At 42.7% G+C, this 18,995-nt stretch overlaps 2 protein-coding genes across 2 annotated transcripts in view; both read left to right on the top strand.

Annotated features, from left to right (window-relative positions):
• Positions 1-772: 772 nt before the first annotated feature.
• Positions 773-3,906, top strand: LOC124054921 (zinc finger and SCAN domain-containing protein 21-like). The gene is made up of 2 exons (XM_046381467.1): positions 773-1,039; positions 2,967-3,906. The coding sequence occupies exons 1-2, from the start codon at positions 853-855 to the stop codon at positions 3,767-3,769; spliced, it is 990 nt and encodes a 329-aa protein (XP_046237423.1). The 5' UTR covers positions 773-852; the 3' UTR covers positions 3,770-3,906.
• A 5,711-nt stretch (positions 3,907-9,617) lies between these two features.
• The window catches only part of nfasca (neurofascin homolog (chicken) a), a 121,293-nt gene continuing 111,915 nt past the window's right edge, over positions 9,618-18,995 (top strand). Inside the window, exon 1 of the mRNA XM_046381333.1 lies at positions 9,618-9,726. The gene's annotated coding sequence lies outside the window, so the exon portion shown is untranslated. The remainder of the gene's footprint in view (positions 9,727-18,995) is intronic.

The raw sequence follows: 18,995 nt of genomic DNA, 5'->3' as shown, positions 1-18,995 counted from the left end.
AGGGTGACCGGTTCGATTCCTCCACCGGACCGGCAGGAGAAATTTGGGTGTGGTGGAGTGATTAATGCGAAAAAAGTTGCGCCGCCCACCCCCCATTTGCCGACTGATGTGCCCTTGAGCAAGGCACTTAACCCCCAATATGCTCCCCGGGTGCCTGAAGCAGCCCACTGCTCCTGTGTGTCTTTCACTGCATGTAATTTGCCAGGTGTTGAATGTGTGTGTTCAACTAAGGATGGGTCAAATGCAGAAGACGAATTCAGTGTGTATGTAAAAACATATGTACTGTCAATAAAGCTGATTCTTCTTCTTCTTCTTCCAACTGTTGCAGCAAATACTTCCATAACAAGAAAAATTGCCAGCAGCAGAATTGAAACTGATCAGCTGATGGAAATTCCTTTTTTCTCCCTGTTTTTCCACATGTAGTCATTTTGCTCCACTATGCTGTGCTTTGGTTGTACAAACTCGAACCAACATACACGCACGGAAGCAGGGGGTTCAGACGGGTCCCAGCTGTCTGAGCCCCCGGTCCAGTTCCTGCTTTTACTGCGCATTTAGTAAGACATCGTTTTCAAATCAGTCCTAGAGAGACAAGAATGTACATCCAAGTGTTCCACGTGTAAAATGTGATTCGGAAGCTTAACAAAAAAGAAAAGAACAGAACTGCACGAAGTTTAACTGGGATCAGTACTGTAATGACTGGTTAAAGCAGGTTACGTTGGAAACCAGCAGTCTGTCCAGCAGGTGGCGCCGGAGTCCCTCTGAACACTGACAGCACGTAGAAGCCGGTAACTACTTCCGGTTTAGTAGATGTAAACAGAAGGACGTCCGCGTCTGGCGACAGCTGCAGACAACATGACCAAACTGGAGCTGCTTAACGTGTTTCTGAACGACAGGCTGACTGCGGCCGCCGAAGAGATTTTCCGCGCCGTTAAAGACACGGTGGTGGAGTATCAGAGTGAAATCCTGCGAGCCAAAGAGGAGAACGAGCGGCTCAAACGGCTCCTCAATGTAGCCGTTCAGCGGCTCCTGCTGCAGCCAGGTGAGGACCAGCGGCTGCTGACTGCGCTGCCTGTCATTGATGGGCTCCGTTTGCTGATGCAGCGGCGACTGAACGCCACGCCAAATCTCATTCAAAATATAGCAGTTTTAATGGGGCTGTGCTCGTGGGTAGGATTGTGTGCTGTGATTGACTCGCGGACGCTCAGCCTGTGTCATTCATTAGCTAACTTACATATTTCTCTGAACAACAACAACAATGATGGCAGTCACAATAAACATAGACCATGAAACATCAGTGAAGGAAAACAGTTCGGGTTTGTTTGCAATCTGATCTCCGAGAGAGCAATATTTGTATAGCTCTGTACAATTTTCAGCACTTAGCAGTGATTAATTCTCAAACAAGATAACGTGGTTTACAAATTACAAGCGGTTTATTTTGTTCCAACATTACAGCATAATTTTAAAGGTTCTGTATATGAGGTTTTGAGCATTATTACACAGCAGAAAACAGCTATTTCCGATGTAAAGATATAGTGGAGTACTGGTGTCCTTAGGAGAGAAGCAGAATATTCTCACATCTGACTCAGGCAATTAAAGGTTTATTCATTAATAATAATTTATTAATTAAGGGTTGCGTTTCAACCAAACCAGAGCTGGTGATTGTTGGGACCGTAGAACTCAAACACTTAATTGTAAAGTAGCCATTAGTGATATAAATGTAATTAGTCACAGATGAGGTTTTTTTTTTGTTTGTTTTTTGGCAACACTTAAGATTAGATTAACTAAGAATTAAGTCATTGGAGCTTGGCTAAAAGGTGTCAACAAGACCTCGCCTTAGCACATATTTCAAATGAGAACAGCTTAATGCACACTTGTTTGGGCACCAGTAATACTTGTAGTTGTGTGTTTTGGACATAAAAATAGACTGTATTTATAGCATCAAAGACTAATTAAGTGAACTGTAATGTTTAACCTTTTCCGTCCTCCGCCTCTCAAACTTGTGGCAAACTGCACAATACAGAGTTGGAGTTTTGTCCATACAGTCTAAACTTGTATGTCCTGGATTACTGACATGTTTGTTTACACTCATAAACATCTGAATCCACTGCCAAACTCTCATGAGTGACTCTCAGATGGGTGCTTCTTATGTGCAACACTCAACAGAGATGGGGAAAAAAGTAGGATGCCTCACTCCTTAAGTACTTCCATCATCATGTGCTGTAAAAACAAGGCGTTCATTTTTTTTTTTAACCAAATGACAATTGTTGAGTCCTGCTATTTGTTTTGATCTGAGATGCTGGTTCTCGAGTGCGAAATCTAATGGCAGCGATTGTCATCTATGGAACCTTTAATGTGCATGTCTTTAAAAGTACAAGATGACATAAATAACGGAGCTCTTGTGTTATGATAATGCTGTTATTCCTAATACAGAATTATTTCTCTGAGGGTAGTATCTATCTATTACAGCGATACGGTAGATTTGCTTCTTATAGCAGTTATGAAATTATAATTTGGAGGGCTGACCCCAAAGAAAAGTTATGTTTCAAGGAGTAATTGGAGAACATTTTTGATATGCAGGTAATTTCTAATTGGTGTCATTCTACATTTTTCATTTTGATAACAAATCTTTGGAAAATCTTCCATGTGGCTTTCAGTCCCATTAATTCTTACTGACAGCGCCTCTAAAATAAGCTCACAAATGTGTAATGTGTAGTGTCTGGACAACAGCAGAACTGAGTAAATGAAAAATATGTATGCTAAATTTAACAGTACAAGCCATCAATTCATGTTAGAAGTGAAATTGTCCAATGAACATTTGTCATTTTTCATAAGCACAGTTAAAGCTGCAGAGTTTAGAATGGAGTTCAGGAGCTTTGTTTCCACAGCACGCTAAAAGACCAAAACTCTTCTCACATATGTTTATGCCAAAAATGCCTGACAGGACTGCGATGTTTGTAACTTTTCAGAGCCTCACTCTGTCCAGCCCCAAGATGATGGTCAGCCCTGTGAGTCTGAGTGGAGAGGCAACGTGGAGCTCTTACCACAGATTAAAGAAGAACCAAAACCTAGAAACATTCACACAGAACAAGAAGCAAGAGACTCAGTGGAAGGAACCTGCAGCCATGTTGAGCCACTACTACGTCCTCCCCCTGCCCAGACAGCTTGCAGCAGACAGAGTGCCTCCCCGCTGCTGCTAACATCCAGGGAGATTAAAGCAGAGAGTGACCGAGAGGAGAGCGGGAAGCAGCAGCCAGCTGACAGCTTCCCGTCCTCCATGACTGTTTATTCAAACTGCAGAGCAGCTCAGAGCAATTTTTGTGCCGGCACTGAAAAAATGCGCAGGCCTCAGAAAACAGACCAACAGGTAAAAGGGTTACTCCGCTCAAACGGCAAACAGAACGCACACATACTGCAGGTGAAGAATGTGCGATCCCTGAAGCCCCCTCCACCTCGCTCCTCTCACCCAAGCCAGAGCATCCAGAGGTGGCACAGCTGTAAAGAGTGCGGGAAAGGCTTCAGCTTTGCCTGCCAGCTGGAGGTCCACATGCGCTGGCACACCAAGGAGAAGCCGTACAGCTGTACCGTGTGCCGAAAGAGCTTCACCACGGTCAGCATGCTGAAGAGGCACCACCGCATCCACACGGGGGAAAAGCCGTTCCGCTGCCACGTCTGCGGGAAATGCTTCAACCAGTCGGCGCACCTCAACACCCACTTCAGGCTCCACACCAGAGAGAGGGCCAGCTGGAGTCGAGTGCCGCACTCCAAGTGAACAGAGACTCGCGACAGGAAACAAACCCTGGAAACTTTGAATTGCTTCAAGTTGCTAAATCCCAGGTTCAAACAGTGTACAATAACGGTGTTTTGATTGTGTCTTGCTCGTTGTGCAATAAAGTGTGGTACATAAAGGTTTCTGATCCATTTATTGTGTGCTCTCAAAGAAATTAAAAGTAGGAGTTTTCTCATATCTAAAATATGCAGACATAATGACAGTGACAGACACAGCTGTACAAGGACCCCCGAAAGGCAAGCAACATGAACACAGAGGCAGATAGGTTGTCTCCACGGCAACTGTCCACAGTATAGTAAAACTGGATTTGCCCTGACTAGCATAGATGAGCGCTCTCACTGGATTCCAACCCACAAAAACCAACAACAGACTTTTCTCACATGCAGTAGGCATTTTGACTCGTCATGGCAGCTAACACACAGGTGTGACTAATAAAAGTAGTGATGGCTCTTTCAAGGTGGTCAAGGTCTGTCAACATATCTACCTGGCTATTGTGTTTGAACAACCAAGTCTGAGGTCATGGTATCAGGACCTTCCAGTAAGCAACCACAAATTTTGACGTATAATAAAAATGGAATAGAAATTACCTGACTTCAAGCTAAAGACACTGTGTAATTTGGGAATTTTGGCACAAAACTTTGGCACAAAATGTTGTTTTTTCTTTAAATTTAGTTCTTTCCTGATTGTCATTTGCTCTAAAAATGATGTTCTGTTCTCAAAACATGTTTTAAGACATATAACAATGCAGTGCTTGGAATAATAACTTTTATCTAATGTGGTTCTGCTGCGAAAAAACATTCTTTTAAAATTATCCAGTTAAAAGTAGTTAAAGTTTCAACCTGTTTTTTCCCTTTTTTTCATTTGTGGTACGAGCTCTTTACCTTCCCTCACTGAGTTGCTGACCAACTTTAGATCACGCCATATTTCATTCCCGTGTCAAACTGCCCATAAGGGTTAACCCTGTCTGTGACAAGCTAAAGTGTTTAGCGTTTTTTAAGTTTTTATCCTTCATCAGTCGTTCCAGTACACAAATATTTTCACAACAATATGTAGATGTGGAATGAAGAAAGTGCAGACGAAGCAAAATGTCTAAGTGGTGAGTGAGAGCGGTGTGAAGGGCAAACACTGCTGTATCAAAACAACAGTCTGTATATCCAAGGGCACACTGCCTTTCTGCCTGCTGAACACAAGAGTTGGTCTTTGTTCTAACTGGTTCTGTTGGTTTGTACGGCTTTAAAAATCAAATGCTACTTAAAACACACACATACACAGTTGAGTTTCCATCACTTTTTGGGACATTTCATAGACTTACATTCATTTCCCGGAGGCTTACCCTCCACCTGACCATAACAAAGCTTCACCCTAATATTAAATGATTTGTGTTGTGGTGGGACTTGCATTTTGTCCCCATAAGGAAGGTGGGTCTTCACGATGTGACTGTGTAGACAGATTTTTATCCCCACACAGGAATATGTGTATACACACACACACACTGCAATGAGCCCTCCATAATATAATCATAACAATATCCAACTAACGAAAGTGATGTCACAACACAGCTCTGTTCATGTTAGGGATTGCAACAATAAACTGTTATGACTGAATTCCATTTAGTGGAGTCAGTTCTGAATGTATTGTGCTTTCTGGCTCACTGTCATGGCTCACTGGGATGATTAATGGAACTGAGCCACTGAGCCAAGACTATAAGACATCCACTTCCACTAGATGATGAGGTGAGGTACATGTGATAATATTCTAGCTCTACAAACTGTTTTTACCCACTCTGTATTAGTAACATATTCGGCTTGATAAAGAGTTATTTCCACCTATTTCCATCCATCCATTTTCCATACCGCTTTTCTGTCAGGGTCACTGGGGGACTGGAGCCTATCCCAGCTGACCACAGGTGAGAGGCTGGGTACACCCTGGACTGGTCGCCAGTCAATCGCAGGGCTCACGCAACGTAGAGGGCAATGTAGAGTCAGTTAACCAGTTAACCAAACATGCATGCGTTTGGGATTGGAGGAGGAAGCCGGAGTACCTGGAGAAAACCCACGCAGGCACAGGGAGAACATGCAAACTCAGACTGGGATTTGAACCTGGAACCCTCTTGCTGTGAGGCAACAGTGCTAACTACTGCACCAGCTGCTCATGCTGGCTTCCTGAAACATTAAGTAAAACATGCTTTATGTGGCTAAAGCTTGATGGTTTCAATTGAATGTGAACTGTGAAATGAAACCAACTCCTGAGGTCACTCCTTTAGTTTGTGAAGTTGGTGAATATGTAATTCACAAACAGGTGTGCAAATCGTCAAATGGATTATGGATTATGGATTCTTTAAACAATAATACAATATTGCAACCACAGAGCCTTTCAAGATACAATTTTGATTCAAATCAATTCAGGGGCCTGCAACAACCTGTCAACATTAGATGGCATCATATGCCCACTGAACTTAATTGGTTACATGTCGATCAGGATTGATTAGTGAAACAGCTGTCTAGACGTTTATGAGCTGACAGTAACAGGTTTGAATGACAGTGGTCAGGGAAAGGAGGGAGGGGAGTCAGGAGACAGTCACACAGTCACTTCCCGTCAGTCCAATAGTTGTATCTATGTGAAACAGAAAGTCATCCCTCAGTCTCTCACTGCTTGGTTCGAGTTTTGTTGTTGTAGCCAAGATTAACTTTAGCTCAGCTATAGCAGCACCACACGTTTTAACTTATGAATCTCTTAACTTGCTAAGTAGGAGTTAAATACAATATGGCAATAAAAGTGTGTATAAAACTCTAGTGTTGAAAGTAAGTGAATATTCACATTTCGTCACAGGTTCTCTTGGCCAGTAGCAACACTCTGTTCAGCCGATCGCAGTTGTTTCCACAGAGATTGAAGTGGCAGAAGCACGGATGTGACTTCATAAAAATGGACACGGTGATAGATCATAAATGTTAGTGTACTCTATATTGTTTGAATGTTTTTAGGAAAGATAGGTACTTGGACGGAAATAGTAACACAGATCATGGAAATTTCAAAATAAATGCATACTGTAAAAGTAATGATATGGATCAATATTTTCACTTTGCATTGATGATATTGAAAGATTAATTATTGATATGATACATCAATTCAAACTGATGAATCGTCTCAAAGAATTTCACAGAAAGGACCTCGCATGCGCACGACATCAGCCCGGCTGTTTTTTTGTTTGTTTGTTTTGTTTTTAGAACAGAAATGGCAGTATTTTGTATGAACTTGTTACCTACGTTGTTTTGCATATCTAACACAAGTAGCGCGATATAATAATAATGATAATAATAATAATAAAAACCTGAAAGTTGTAAAAATAACAACTGTTTTTCTCAATCCATGCATGCCAACACTGCCATTTGCTGGAGATTTACTGGTACTGCTAATTATATAAAGAAAGTATACTATAAATAGGACTTTCTGAGAAAATAAATAATTGAGCTTTGTCTTAAGAAACTTGTGTAAGAACTCTTTTACCATTTTCCAAAATATTCACACAACCAAACAAGTGAAATCCTCCACATGAAGACTACAGAGGTGAATGTACCTGTTACTGGTGTGCACTGTGACACAGGAAGTTGTCTGCTTCACGTAATTGAATGAACCTTTCACGTAAATATTACTGTTGTTATTGTTTCTTCTTCATTGTTGTGATCTGCAGATTTTAAAGTGTCAATTGAGAGAACCTATTAACCTCAGTTCTTCACTGTCAAAAAATGGCTGGTAAAGGTGAAGTCAGTGGAAAATGGAGGGACATTACATTATATGTTAAGCTTTGTTTTTGTTAAGAACAAAATGGTATCAATACCGCCTCTGGTACACGTACCTCCTCTGGAGGCTCACTAAAGGCTCATTCAATCCTTGAGTGAGGGCATTTTGAGATAATATCAATAACAATGTACCTGCTCTAATTGGCTCGCACTAGTGATGCGTATGTCACGGGATGGGACCCTCCTCCTGTATACCAGTGCTGCATCGGATTTGTACTTGTAAGTCGTAACCCGAGATGCGGAGTGACGTCAGATCTGTTAAAAACCTAGTTGCATGGCTTCTATTTGCCACAACACAAGACAGCTCGTTTGTAATGTTATTCAGCCATTGTTGTTATAGCAACATCGACTGGTTACAAGCAGCAACAGTTGATGAACAACACATTACGCCAAATTGCACACCTAACAAGACCATAGCTAAATGCCTACAGGCAGCCGTAATGCAATATTTTGTATACGGCTTACTAAATTTGACACAAAAAAGACAAAAGCACTAAAAACATGCAAAACCACCTTGGTTTGTGAACTCGGCGTCGACCGAGTTGATGAGTTGGAATTCTGACTTTAAGTGGCGTTCTATTTGTCACTTCTGGCATGGCAACTCAAAAAACAAAAAATGGCTTACGGGTAAAATCAAATGCACCACAAGCTGGCATAGTTATCTTTCAAAGACTCCTGTAGCTTCTCACAATAGCCTGTTGAGTTCTATGCTGCTGGGTGCTAAGCTAAACTGTCCCCAGGATTCAGTGCTTAACTTGGTCCCTGTGCTAACCAGCTGTACACTTGCTTGTTTTCGAGAACTGGCGCTTTAGTGTGCCAATTCATGAAGGGTGCATGCTGTAATTTGCCTCAGTCCAGGCCATTGGCTTCATCGTGCAGCCCTACCACTGAGCTGAACACCCCCTCCTGTTTCCTGTTTGAACCACCGGAGCAAGTGGAGTTGAAAATTCTGTGACTTGTGTCAGCCGGTCATCTGAGCTACTGACGAGGTCATGCAGAAGGCGCTCCCCCATTGTGAGATGCTCACTCGTGCTAATCAGAGAACCAGGGTTATATCCAAAGCCTTAAGTTCTCATGATGCCAAACTGATGAACAAACTTGTGGCCTCTACATTACACCATGGCCAAATAAGAAGGTGACTTGTGCTAGCTAACTTGTATGGGTTTCATTAACTGTACTTGAAGCTGTTGTCAGTTCTGTGTAGTAGCATTCTGTGGTGACAGCTCACTAAGTTAGTGAGTAAAAGCTAAGATTTAGTTATATGGCTTTTCCATTATGTTTCCTAATGGAAGGTGTTAACAGCTAACAGCTAAGGTATGTTTATGCAGATATAAACTTATTAGAGCCGCTTTTCAAGTCGACAGAAGGTGAGTTTGATATGTTTTCTCTATGATTTAGTCGTTTAAACGTACATTTGATTTAATATTTCTGTACCGTCACCTGCGTTTATAGCGTGTAAATAAATGTTTTTCATATTTTCAATGATACATTTTCATGTCTAGTTTGTTGTGTCATATCAGAAAATGGTACTAAAATAAGTTGAAACGATAGCTTTATGACTGAAAACATCCGCCATAATTACAGTGACACAGGACACCTCGTTCTCGCCGTTCCCTCCACCATCATCCACCTGCCCGCCAACCCCTGGCTACGTGTGGAGCGTGTGCACGCGGGGGCTGCGCGCTTGCCGACCAAAAACAGAACAGCTGAGGGAGGAGAAGAGCGCTGGAGAGTCCAAGATAGAGAGAGACAGAGAGAGAGAGAGAGAGAGAGAGAGAGGGGGGGGGGGGGGGGGGGAGAGAGAGAGAGAGGGGGGGAGAGAGAGAGAGAGAGAGAGAGAGAGAGAGAGAGACAGCAAGAGAGAGAGAGAGGGAGAGAGAGAGAGAGAGAGACAGCAAGAGAGAGAGAGAGAGAGAGAGAGAGAGAGAGAGAGAGAGAGAGAGGGAGAGAGAGAGGGAGAGAGAGAGAGAGATAGAGAGAGAGAGAGAGAGAGAGAGAGCCCGACCTGCACCGCATTGACAGGAAACACGGAGTCCAGGAACGCTGACAACACAGAGGAGGAGGCTGATAGTTTTCTGATGCCGCTGCGGAGTTGACGGTGTCCGGTGCTGCAGCGGGCAGAGGACCGGCGGACCAGCACAGGTAAGCGGACACTTTCTGATTTCCACCGTGATGTTCTTTAGTTGTACCTTCCATCGCACTGACGCATCGGGTGGTGTCCTGTCCCGGTTCTGGCGGGGGGCGGACAGCGGTGATTACCAGAACCGAGGCTATTAAAAACGACAGCGGTGCGGAATGCCACAGCTCCGATTCCGTGCAGGGGACTCGGAACGGTACTGCGCCGTGTCTCTGCAGTGTTTTCCGGGCACCCGGTGCACACGGGCCCCCGCCTCTCTCTGCGCATCTTCTGGATGATGCTGCGGTTTCGTGGGATTTTTGCTGCTCTGCGCAAATCTTAAATAAACGTCCCAAAGTCCTGGGAAATGAGCGGGCCCGGCCTCGCCGCCTGTATCTGCAGAGGCCCTTGTGTGTGTATGATGTGTGAGGAGAAGTGTCATTGCAGAGGACGAGCGAACGGGACGTTTAAAGGGCTGTCAAGTTAGGCTTGCTTGGTTAGGCCCCGGGGCTGCAGCCTGGGCAGCACTCAGGGTGAGTCAGGTCTGTCTCTCAGCGCTCCAAGTGGCTCAGGGTACATCTGAACGCGAGGGGAGACGACTACAAGAAGAATAGCCTTTATAGTCGATTACATCATGTCTCACAATGGACGACACACACCTCAAGCAACACACACTTCTCACACCAACTCTTGTTTGTGTGGTATAGTACTGCTGTGCTACAGCAGTACATTACATGGTGACCTTGTTGTACTTTATAGTATTGAATGCCTTGTGTGAGTCAGTTTAGTTACATTATTAAGTGACTTAATAAGAACTGGTAATATTGTGTGTGTGGTAGGTCACAGTGTTTCCAAAGTGCTGTGTGTCCTGCATCTTGCACTGGAAATGTCTTTACCATCACAAAGTAGAAGAATGATTAGAGTAAATGGTTTTAAAAGTGATGTCCAAGTATTTCACATTATATTAAAGTACTCCATTACAAATCATCATTTATTCATAATTTTACTTAAGTTACAAGTCTAGAAATGTAAATAGCTGAATGTACTTGAAGTATCAAGAGTACTAATATTCATACAGAATATGACTATAATATGAATGTTTTATTGTTATTGTTGTTATTATTACTGATTTATTAATATGCATGAGGACTTTTTTGGCTAGCTAGCTGGTTGAGTGTAAGCTTATTTTATCTTGTTTTCTATGATGTGGAAAGTTTAATCCATTATAATGCATCAAAATGAATATGTTTACCATCATATTTGTGGGTAAGTAACTATATGATTCAATGGTTATATTTTCGTCAAAAAACAGCAGTTTGCCAAGCTTCTTCTGCTCAGGTACCCCTAAACTGACATAAATTAGACCATCTGATAGAATTTTGCTTTTCGAAGTTTTATTACAAAAACTGTATGAAATCCACAGGCATAACAATTATAAATTCTATCATTGTGTTACTTATGGATGGAATTTTAGTGAAAATAAATAATTCCCCTTTTTGCTGGGGACCTCCTAGAGCCTCCTTGAGGACCCCACTTTGAAACCCTCTGCTCTAAAACATAGTGAAGTGGAAGTAGTACTGAAATATTTGGATAAAACTCAAAGTAAATTTCAAATATTGTACAATACTGATGTCATTTTTCTGTCCACACTGGACACATTGAATAAACATATGGAAAAAGGTGATTTGTTTAATTTAAACAACATTTGTGATTATTATACTCTGTATGTATGTACATTTGAGACCTACTCTACTTGTGATATTTCTTGACATCTGAAATGACTTTGTTATTCCTAAAGTGTTATCTAGGGGCTGTGGCCTGGACGTCTTTTGCTGTGACTGTGTAACCATATAGATAGGTTTGCTTATTGACCTGTGTAATGAGAGCCTAATGCATGTACAGGGCCACTGAAAGCGTATGTGAGCTTTCTGCACTAATTTTCCCAGCAGAGGGCATTTGAAGTACAGGATGAACCATCAGTCGTGAGAACAAATTCCTTCTTTGCTTTAAAGGGTGCCTATAGCTTTTAGTGGGATGCTTGACCTCAGTTATGACATTGTTACTTCAGTAGCTTTTGCATTCGTCCTAAACATGGAGATTCCCAGTGAGTTCATTATGTTGTTAATCTAAAATGGAACATGTCTAAAGTGGACAAAATGTCTCACTCACTCACTCACTCAGAAGATTGAAAGGCCCAGTGTGCAGGAGTTAGTGCCATCTTGCTGAATGAACACCACTGGCCTCACCCTCCAAGTGTATACGATAACTACGGTGGCCTTTAAAAACATGAAAGACCCTCTGTAGAGCTGGTTCTTGGCACACTATGAGGCTTTCGAATCGGTCTTGATAATAAATCTAGTCATTTGAAGTGATAGACTTCTCAGTGCATGATATATTGAGTGAGAAAGCTGAGATCTTCTGCTTGCAGAGCTCTGCTTCTAGTGGCTGAATGAAGCAGGATGCACCGCATTGCACTGCGACCTTCTGATGACCATCACATCAGTAGACTCCTGTATGTAATGATTTTTCTTTCATGGACAGTTTTAGCTAATACACTGACAAACTTTGAGAATGTTTAGCTGTATTCCATGTATTAGCTCTTGAACTGGTTTGGCAGTGAGTTAGCTTAGGGGTTGCTGCTGTGGACTGTGGAGCTCAGCAGTTTTCCAGGGCGAGTCATGAATTGTGTAGCATCGCTGTGTGTGAGGCTGCAGGGCCACACACACAGCGATGCTGAACAGTGGTCCATTGTTATTAACACCATTATTAGGATCGTCAGCATAGCATGGAAAGCAGTTTAACTCTAATGAGATTGAACTAACAGCTGCTAAAACCGTTTCCGTTGGTTTCTGAGTCTTTCTGCTGAACTGATCACTGGACTGAGCCGCTGCACATATTTTCTTGTTGTGTTGCATTCGTTTAATGTAAGTGATTCAATTTTTAGCAGCAGGAATTGGGATTTTTTTTACCTGTCTTGTTGAAATTGGGAGCAGTGACTATTTTCATTCAGCCGTCTAGAACATGAAGAGTGACAGATTTAAGTCATGACCTATGATAAACTGAACTTCTGAGCTTTGTCATTGCTTGCTTTGAATTAAAGCACTGATGTCATAAGTCATTGTTTTAGTGTCAACTAAATAGCCAAAACTTCCTTGTCTGGCTTGCAGTTGTGAGAACATCTTATACTCTAATTTGGACTCATTAAAGTTAATTATAACAAATGATCATCATCAAGGTATAAAGATTTGTAGTCCACCAACAAGAATAAGAGTAATGTTATAATTTTGCTAATAGTATTGGAAATACAACTTTAAATCAAAGGTACAAGCTCAGTTTACATATCATGTGACTGTGAAAACAGACTTGGTATTGACAGTTCAAGTCAGAAAGCCTCAATTACAGAGGCATGGAGTTTGAAAGAAGTGGGCTACCAAAAAGGTCTAAAGGTCGGCTCGGTACCTTACTTCCATTGAAGGGAAATCTTAATTCTTCAGCGTACCAAGACATTCCGTACAATGCTATACTTCCAACTTTGTGGCAACAGTTTGAGGAAGGTTCTTTTCTATTCCAGCATGACTGTGTCCCAGTGCACAAAGCAAAGTCCATGAAGACATGGTTGGATGAGTTTCTTGTGGATGAACTTGTCTGGTCCATACAGACCCCCTGACCTCAACCTCATCAATTCAATTCAATTCAAACACCTTTGGGATGAAGTGGACCAGAGACTGTGAGCCTGGCCTTTTAGTCCAACATCAGTGTCTGACCTCACAAATGCTCTACTGCATGAATGGGCACAAATTCCCATAGAAACACTCCAAAATCTTGTGGAAGTTGTCAAAGGGGGGTCAACTCCATACTAATGTCTATGTGTTTAGAATGCAGTGTCATTAAAGTCCCTGTTTGTGTAATGGTCAGGTGTTCCAATACTTTTGCCTATATAGTGTACTTTATTGGACGGGAGGGGGCGAGGAGGTAAGAGGTGGGAAGCGAGAGGTGGGGTTCACCCTGGACTGGTTGCCAGTCAATCGCAGGGTTGACACCCAGACAGACAACCACACATGCACACACTCACACCTAGGAGGCAATGTAGAGTAGCCAGTTAACTAATGTGCATGTTTTTGGGACTGTGGGAGGAAGCCAGAGAAAACCCAGGCACAGGGAGAACTTGCAAACTCCATACAGAAGGGCCCAGGCTGGGATTTGAACAACTGTCTCGCTGTGAGGTGGCAGCACTAGCTACTGCACCACTGTGCCACCCCAGAAAGTGCAGATATACAGTATAGATACCACAAAGATTGCGTGGTAAAAAAAAGTCGGATGAGATAAATTCCCTTCTGACCTGTCTGCTGCTGGCTTCCATACTGAATATGGGCCACAGCGCCCTGGGATCCTGCAGATCTAGATCGAGCAGAGCATGTCCTGCTTCTGAATGGAATGTGGTTTTTCCACCATGAATTAAAGATGTCAGCGCCGTCAGAACATCTTCCATGTTACAATGACCTGGAGCCAAGCTTTGTTTGATGGGTTCCAGTGGACTTGTGCCATCTGTCAGCAGTGGTTTCATGGGTAGTGGATTTTGAGCTGAAACTGATCTGGTGGGCTATGATAAAAGGTGAACACAACATAGGCACCATACCTATGCAGAAGCTGGATTGTTGTATTGTTATTGTATATGTTCCCTCACTGAGAAATCCACCCTATGGTGTCAGGTGTCAGCGCTTTGACTGACTTCCTCTAATGACTGACATGAGAGGAAGCAGAGAGCCATGTGAACACTTTAGAACCCCACTCCCAAATATGTCAGGTAACGTAGTAGTGAGCTGAGAGAAAAGTTCAAACTTGGCCCACTCTTGCACCTCCACCCACCTGGCCAGTTGCTGCATAAAGTGTGCGTGATTATCGAGTTGTTTCCTATAGAAGTGATGGTTACAGCTGCAGATGCACCTCACAGCTCTGCCTACACAAAGAGGATTTCACACACTGTTAGATGATCTGACAAGCACTTCAGACTGCTTCAAGCAGTCTGAATGCCTTTGATAGCTCTGATGTCCCAGCACTTATTCACTAGTGTATAGCACTCAGGTGTACAGAGCAGCGTTATTAGAATTTATTAAGTTAATATTCACCACTGATATGATGGTTGAGGTGATGTTACACAGTTTCAGGGATCCCATCAATCTTAAGATATCACAACACAAGTTTGTCTGTTTATACACTGACTCCAGAACCTGACTGAACTCGACGAGTTACTATGCTGTGGCACAGTCCCAGGCACAGCTGCAGCACATCACTGTGAGTTGCTCATTTGTCTTTTAGCTGGTTGTACCTTATCTCAGAACAGAACCCTACCAGCTGCTGTGCTGACACACAAAGCTGGATTTTCAATACGTTTGTGATTCCCATTCCCAACTTTTTAACAACCTGATTGCAATTGTATTGCATGTTAAACACTTTTTAAAATCATCTCATAGTTTCCCAGGATATTTTGTTCAATTTTGACTCTCTGGGACTTTCTTAATGTCTGGTAAACTGCAATTAAAAAATTTCAGGTTTTCTAGGAGGCACTGGAATCTTGGAATTTTGAGTTAGGCCTTTGAGCCATGTCCATTTGATGGTCTTTTACATGTCAAAGTTTGGTTTCCTTGATAAAGAACATAGAAAAGGAAAGAGGCCATGTGGGTGTCAACCATCTAAATAGCCATAATCCTGTAGTAATTTCCCTAAAGCTTCTCTCCGAAAACCCTGGGCTCCTGTTCAGTCGTGTAAGAAAACAGTGCTGCAGTTCAGGCTTTCAGCCAGCAGATGCCAGTGTTGTACCACGTACGCACATACACACAGTCACGTAGTGAGTGCACCCATGTGTGGCAAACTGGTTTGTGTAATTGCTTTGCATGTTTAGTAGTCTTTTCCCATTATACATCCCCATTATACAGCACTGCTGCATGGAGCTGTTTTGGTACCTCTTTGCATCATTTCATTTCATATTTTATATATATGTTATTACAACAGCTTTTGTGTCTCGTGGTGGTGCTCATGCTGTTTCAGAGGTTGTTCCATCCAAAAAAGAAAAAACACTAAACACACCAATACAAGTGAAGAAGCAGAAACACATTATGTTGGCACATAAATAAGCATAAGCCTTCAAAAACCTAATGAATCAAAGCGCAGAACGTAGGGAGCATAGTACAGAGCAGCAGCAGGTCGTATGGCTGCTTTCCCGGTGATCTCCTCTCTTGGCTCCCATTCAGTTAAATGGAGCAACTGGTGCAGATGGGCCATAGCCAGGCCAGGTGGATTGTGGGTAAGATGGGGCGGTGCCCTGTGATGGGTAAATTAATTCTGCATTAGGGAAGCCTGCTGGTATCACTATGATTACCTGGCAGTGGTGTGTCTCTCCAGGTCTGTGTGTGTGTTGTCCGCCTGGCATAGGACTTAGAAGACCTGCCCTCCTATGTCGAATATTGGGTTTTAATTCTTCTCCTGGCATCAAATATAGTCTGAAGTGCAGGTCAGAATCCAGTTTGTCTCTGCCTGCTATGGAGTCTTTCAGCCAGACAACATTATGTATTGTATTGTATTTTAAGTATAACGAGGTGGACTTCTCTAAGTGCATCTTTATGTTGCTCCCACCAGCTGGGCTTCCTCCAGTTAGGCATCTTTGGAGAGCGAAAGTGAAACATCCAGGCTCTGTTTCAGGAAGAAGAAGACCTAATTCAAAATCACAATGACATGTGTAATAATTTGAATAACTAAGAAGCTAAACCAACAACGTAATCTCTCTCAACAAACCTGTCCATTTTTCAGGACCCCGTTGAGAGAGACTGTAAAAGAAAGGTGTGGGTGGATATGACAGCCCTGCTGTTGGTCGACAGTGTTGATTGCGGTATGGTTTACTAATCAGTGCCTTCTGACAATCTGTGGGCTTGATAAATCCAGATTATAGTTGCTTCTCAAAGTCAAGGATGCTTCTTTGGTAGGATGGATTTTCTTTTTTTTCATCTGAATGGTTATTGCACTCTCACCAGTTCCTGTATTCAGTGCAAGTTAATGCAGCTTAGTGGGCATTTCTTCTCAAGTGGTTTGTCTTTCCTCAAGAAAGTGGACGGACAGGATAGAGCCTTCTAATGGATCTGAAAAGACTGTTTTCTGTTGTGCTCATTGCTCTTCTCAGTGAATGCCACCTGCTTCTGATGAGGCTCTCTTGTATGTGGAGAAGCTTAATATGGATGATTGACATTCTCGGTTTAAGTTTTATCTCCTCTGGCGTTGTAAAACTTAATCCAAAATTTTCTTGACAGTCACACAGGTGTGTCTTTCTCTCTGTGGATACGGCCCGTCCCTGCTGCATGCACTACCTCATTCCACCCTACAGCCGTCCTTCAGTGAAAACCCCTCTTTTTCTGCCCTCATCTGCGGTTCCTCTCCGGTTACCTGAGCTTTGCCTTCAAGTGTCCGTCGCTTTTTTGCTTTTCAGCAGCTTCTATTTTTAAACACCTCACAGATGCTGACAGCAGTAAAAAGAGAGAAAGGGAGACAGATGCACCTACCAAGATGGAGGGATGAAAACAGAAAAACAAAGATTGTGAGTGTCTGGAGTGAAGGCCGATGGCACAGTGCTGTCTGGCATGCTGCCAGGTGGAGAGGATAAATAGAGGATGGAGATAACAGAGGGAGGGAGGAAAGGAGGGAGGGAAGTGTCCTGGAGTCTGGTACTGCTCCAGGCCTCAGTCTCCACTGAGACCACTGACTGGATGAATAGAAAACAGGGAACAGGGTGGAGACTGTGTCTGGCTGATATGATTCCAGTGCTGATATTGCGGGATTAATGCTGCTTAAAACTGATATTAAAAGGCAACCTCTGATTGAAAGATTGAACCATAATTCTTTCCCTTACCACTGTACTCTTAAAGAGCAGACATGGGTTTTTCTAAAGAAATACTTCCATCAGACCATCTAAAGCTCTATCAAAAGCAGATGTTTGAAGATCTCAGTGACTGAAAACAGCACTGCTTCAGCAACGAAGGGCTCGGCGTTGGTGGAAGGGTGTTGGTTCAGGTGCTGGTGACGAGACGAAACGTGAACCAGGAAGTCCACTTTAAGTAACAAATCAATGGTTTGTCAGCTTATCAGCAGGCCCTAATGGAATCTGTTGACGTTTGTTTTAAAAGTCAACCAACCTAAAATGTAGGACACATGACCATTAAAGTACAGTCTCTCAACAGTTACCACTTCGACACATAGACAAGCAAATTGTCCCGTTCTTTCAGTCAAAGGGAGCAAACAAATCCACAGTGAGTTCAGTAAGAGGTTAAATGGGTGATCTGGCTGAACGAATGGAGAATTGATCCCTCACAGTTGACTCGGTGACAAATGGAACCTCCTTGGTCCCTCAGCGCTAAATCTAATTTCTGACATATTGTCACACCAATAACTTTGATCCTAACGCTAAAATAGCACACGAGTAGCACACACATGCATGCGGGAGTGGAGGTGTGTTAACTTTCAACAGTTCTCCTCGTTTAAAATCGGTGGCCATGTTGTCAGAGCTTGTTTCTGTGTGGGACCTGTTTGTCTGACACCAAAACACAACACAGCGGTTTACAAGTCTGTGAAACCGGACTGTACAGCTCATTTATCACAACAACAATCATTTTATCATCTTTCTCCGTAATCTTGAGTTAAACAGCATTTGTATTTTATGGATTACGGCTGATGTGGGGCATCATACTTGCATACCTACAAATTGCCTCAAGTCCCATATGTTGGTGCTTTTCAAAAAATATGGACTTATAATGGACTGGTTGCGCAGGAGACTTTTTGACAACAGGAAACTCATAGCATTAACGATTGCTGCATTCCACGTAGAGGAGGCCTTGCTATTGTACATGCTGGTTCACGTTTACTTTTACTGGGCCATCATTACTATCCACCTGTGTTTTCCTGCTGTGACAAGTCACAATGTCTGCTGTGTAACCAGTCCATCAGGACCCGTATGATGAGGGGAATATTACAAGTTGGAAGCTGATAATAAGCTAACTTTCACTTGAAATGAATGCAGCATCCAACGTGTTCTTACAGCTAACTTGTCTGATACTTACCTAGCATCAGGTTAACACGTGCGGGGCTCCACAGTCAAATAAGCAACAATAAATATACAATTTCTGGTAAGGATTTCAAAATAATGCTTACTAACATGCATTTTACACTTTATGATATATTATCAGTTTGGGACTGTTAATGTTTGGTTAGGTTTGGGCACCAAAACTACTTGGTGATATTTAACATCATTTCATAC

The sequence above is a fragment of the Scatophagus argus genome, chromosome 3 (genome assembly GCF_020382885.2).
Source record: "Scatophagus argus isolate fScaArg1 chromosome 3, fScaArg1.pri, whole genome shotgun sequence".
NCBI lineage: Eukaryota > Metazoa > Chordata > Actinopteri > Scatophagidae > Scatophagus > Scatophagus argus.
This window is presented reverse-complemented; position numbering and strand designations above follow the sequence as displayed.

Coding starts and splice junctions, on each gene's coding strand:
- LOC124054921 (XM_046381467.1), top strand. CDS start 853: ATGACCAAACTGGAGCTGCTTAACGTGTTTCTGAACGACAGGCTGACT. Junction 1,040..2,966: donor GCGGCTCCTGCTGCAGCCAG/GTGAGGACCAGC, acceptor GTAACTTTTCAG/AGCCTCACTCTGTCCAGCCC.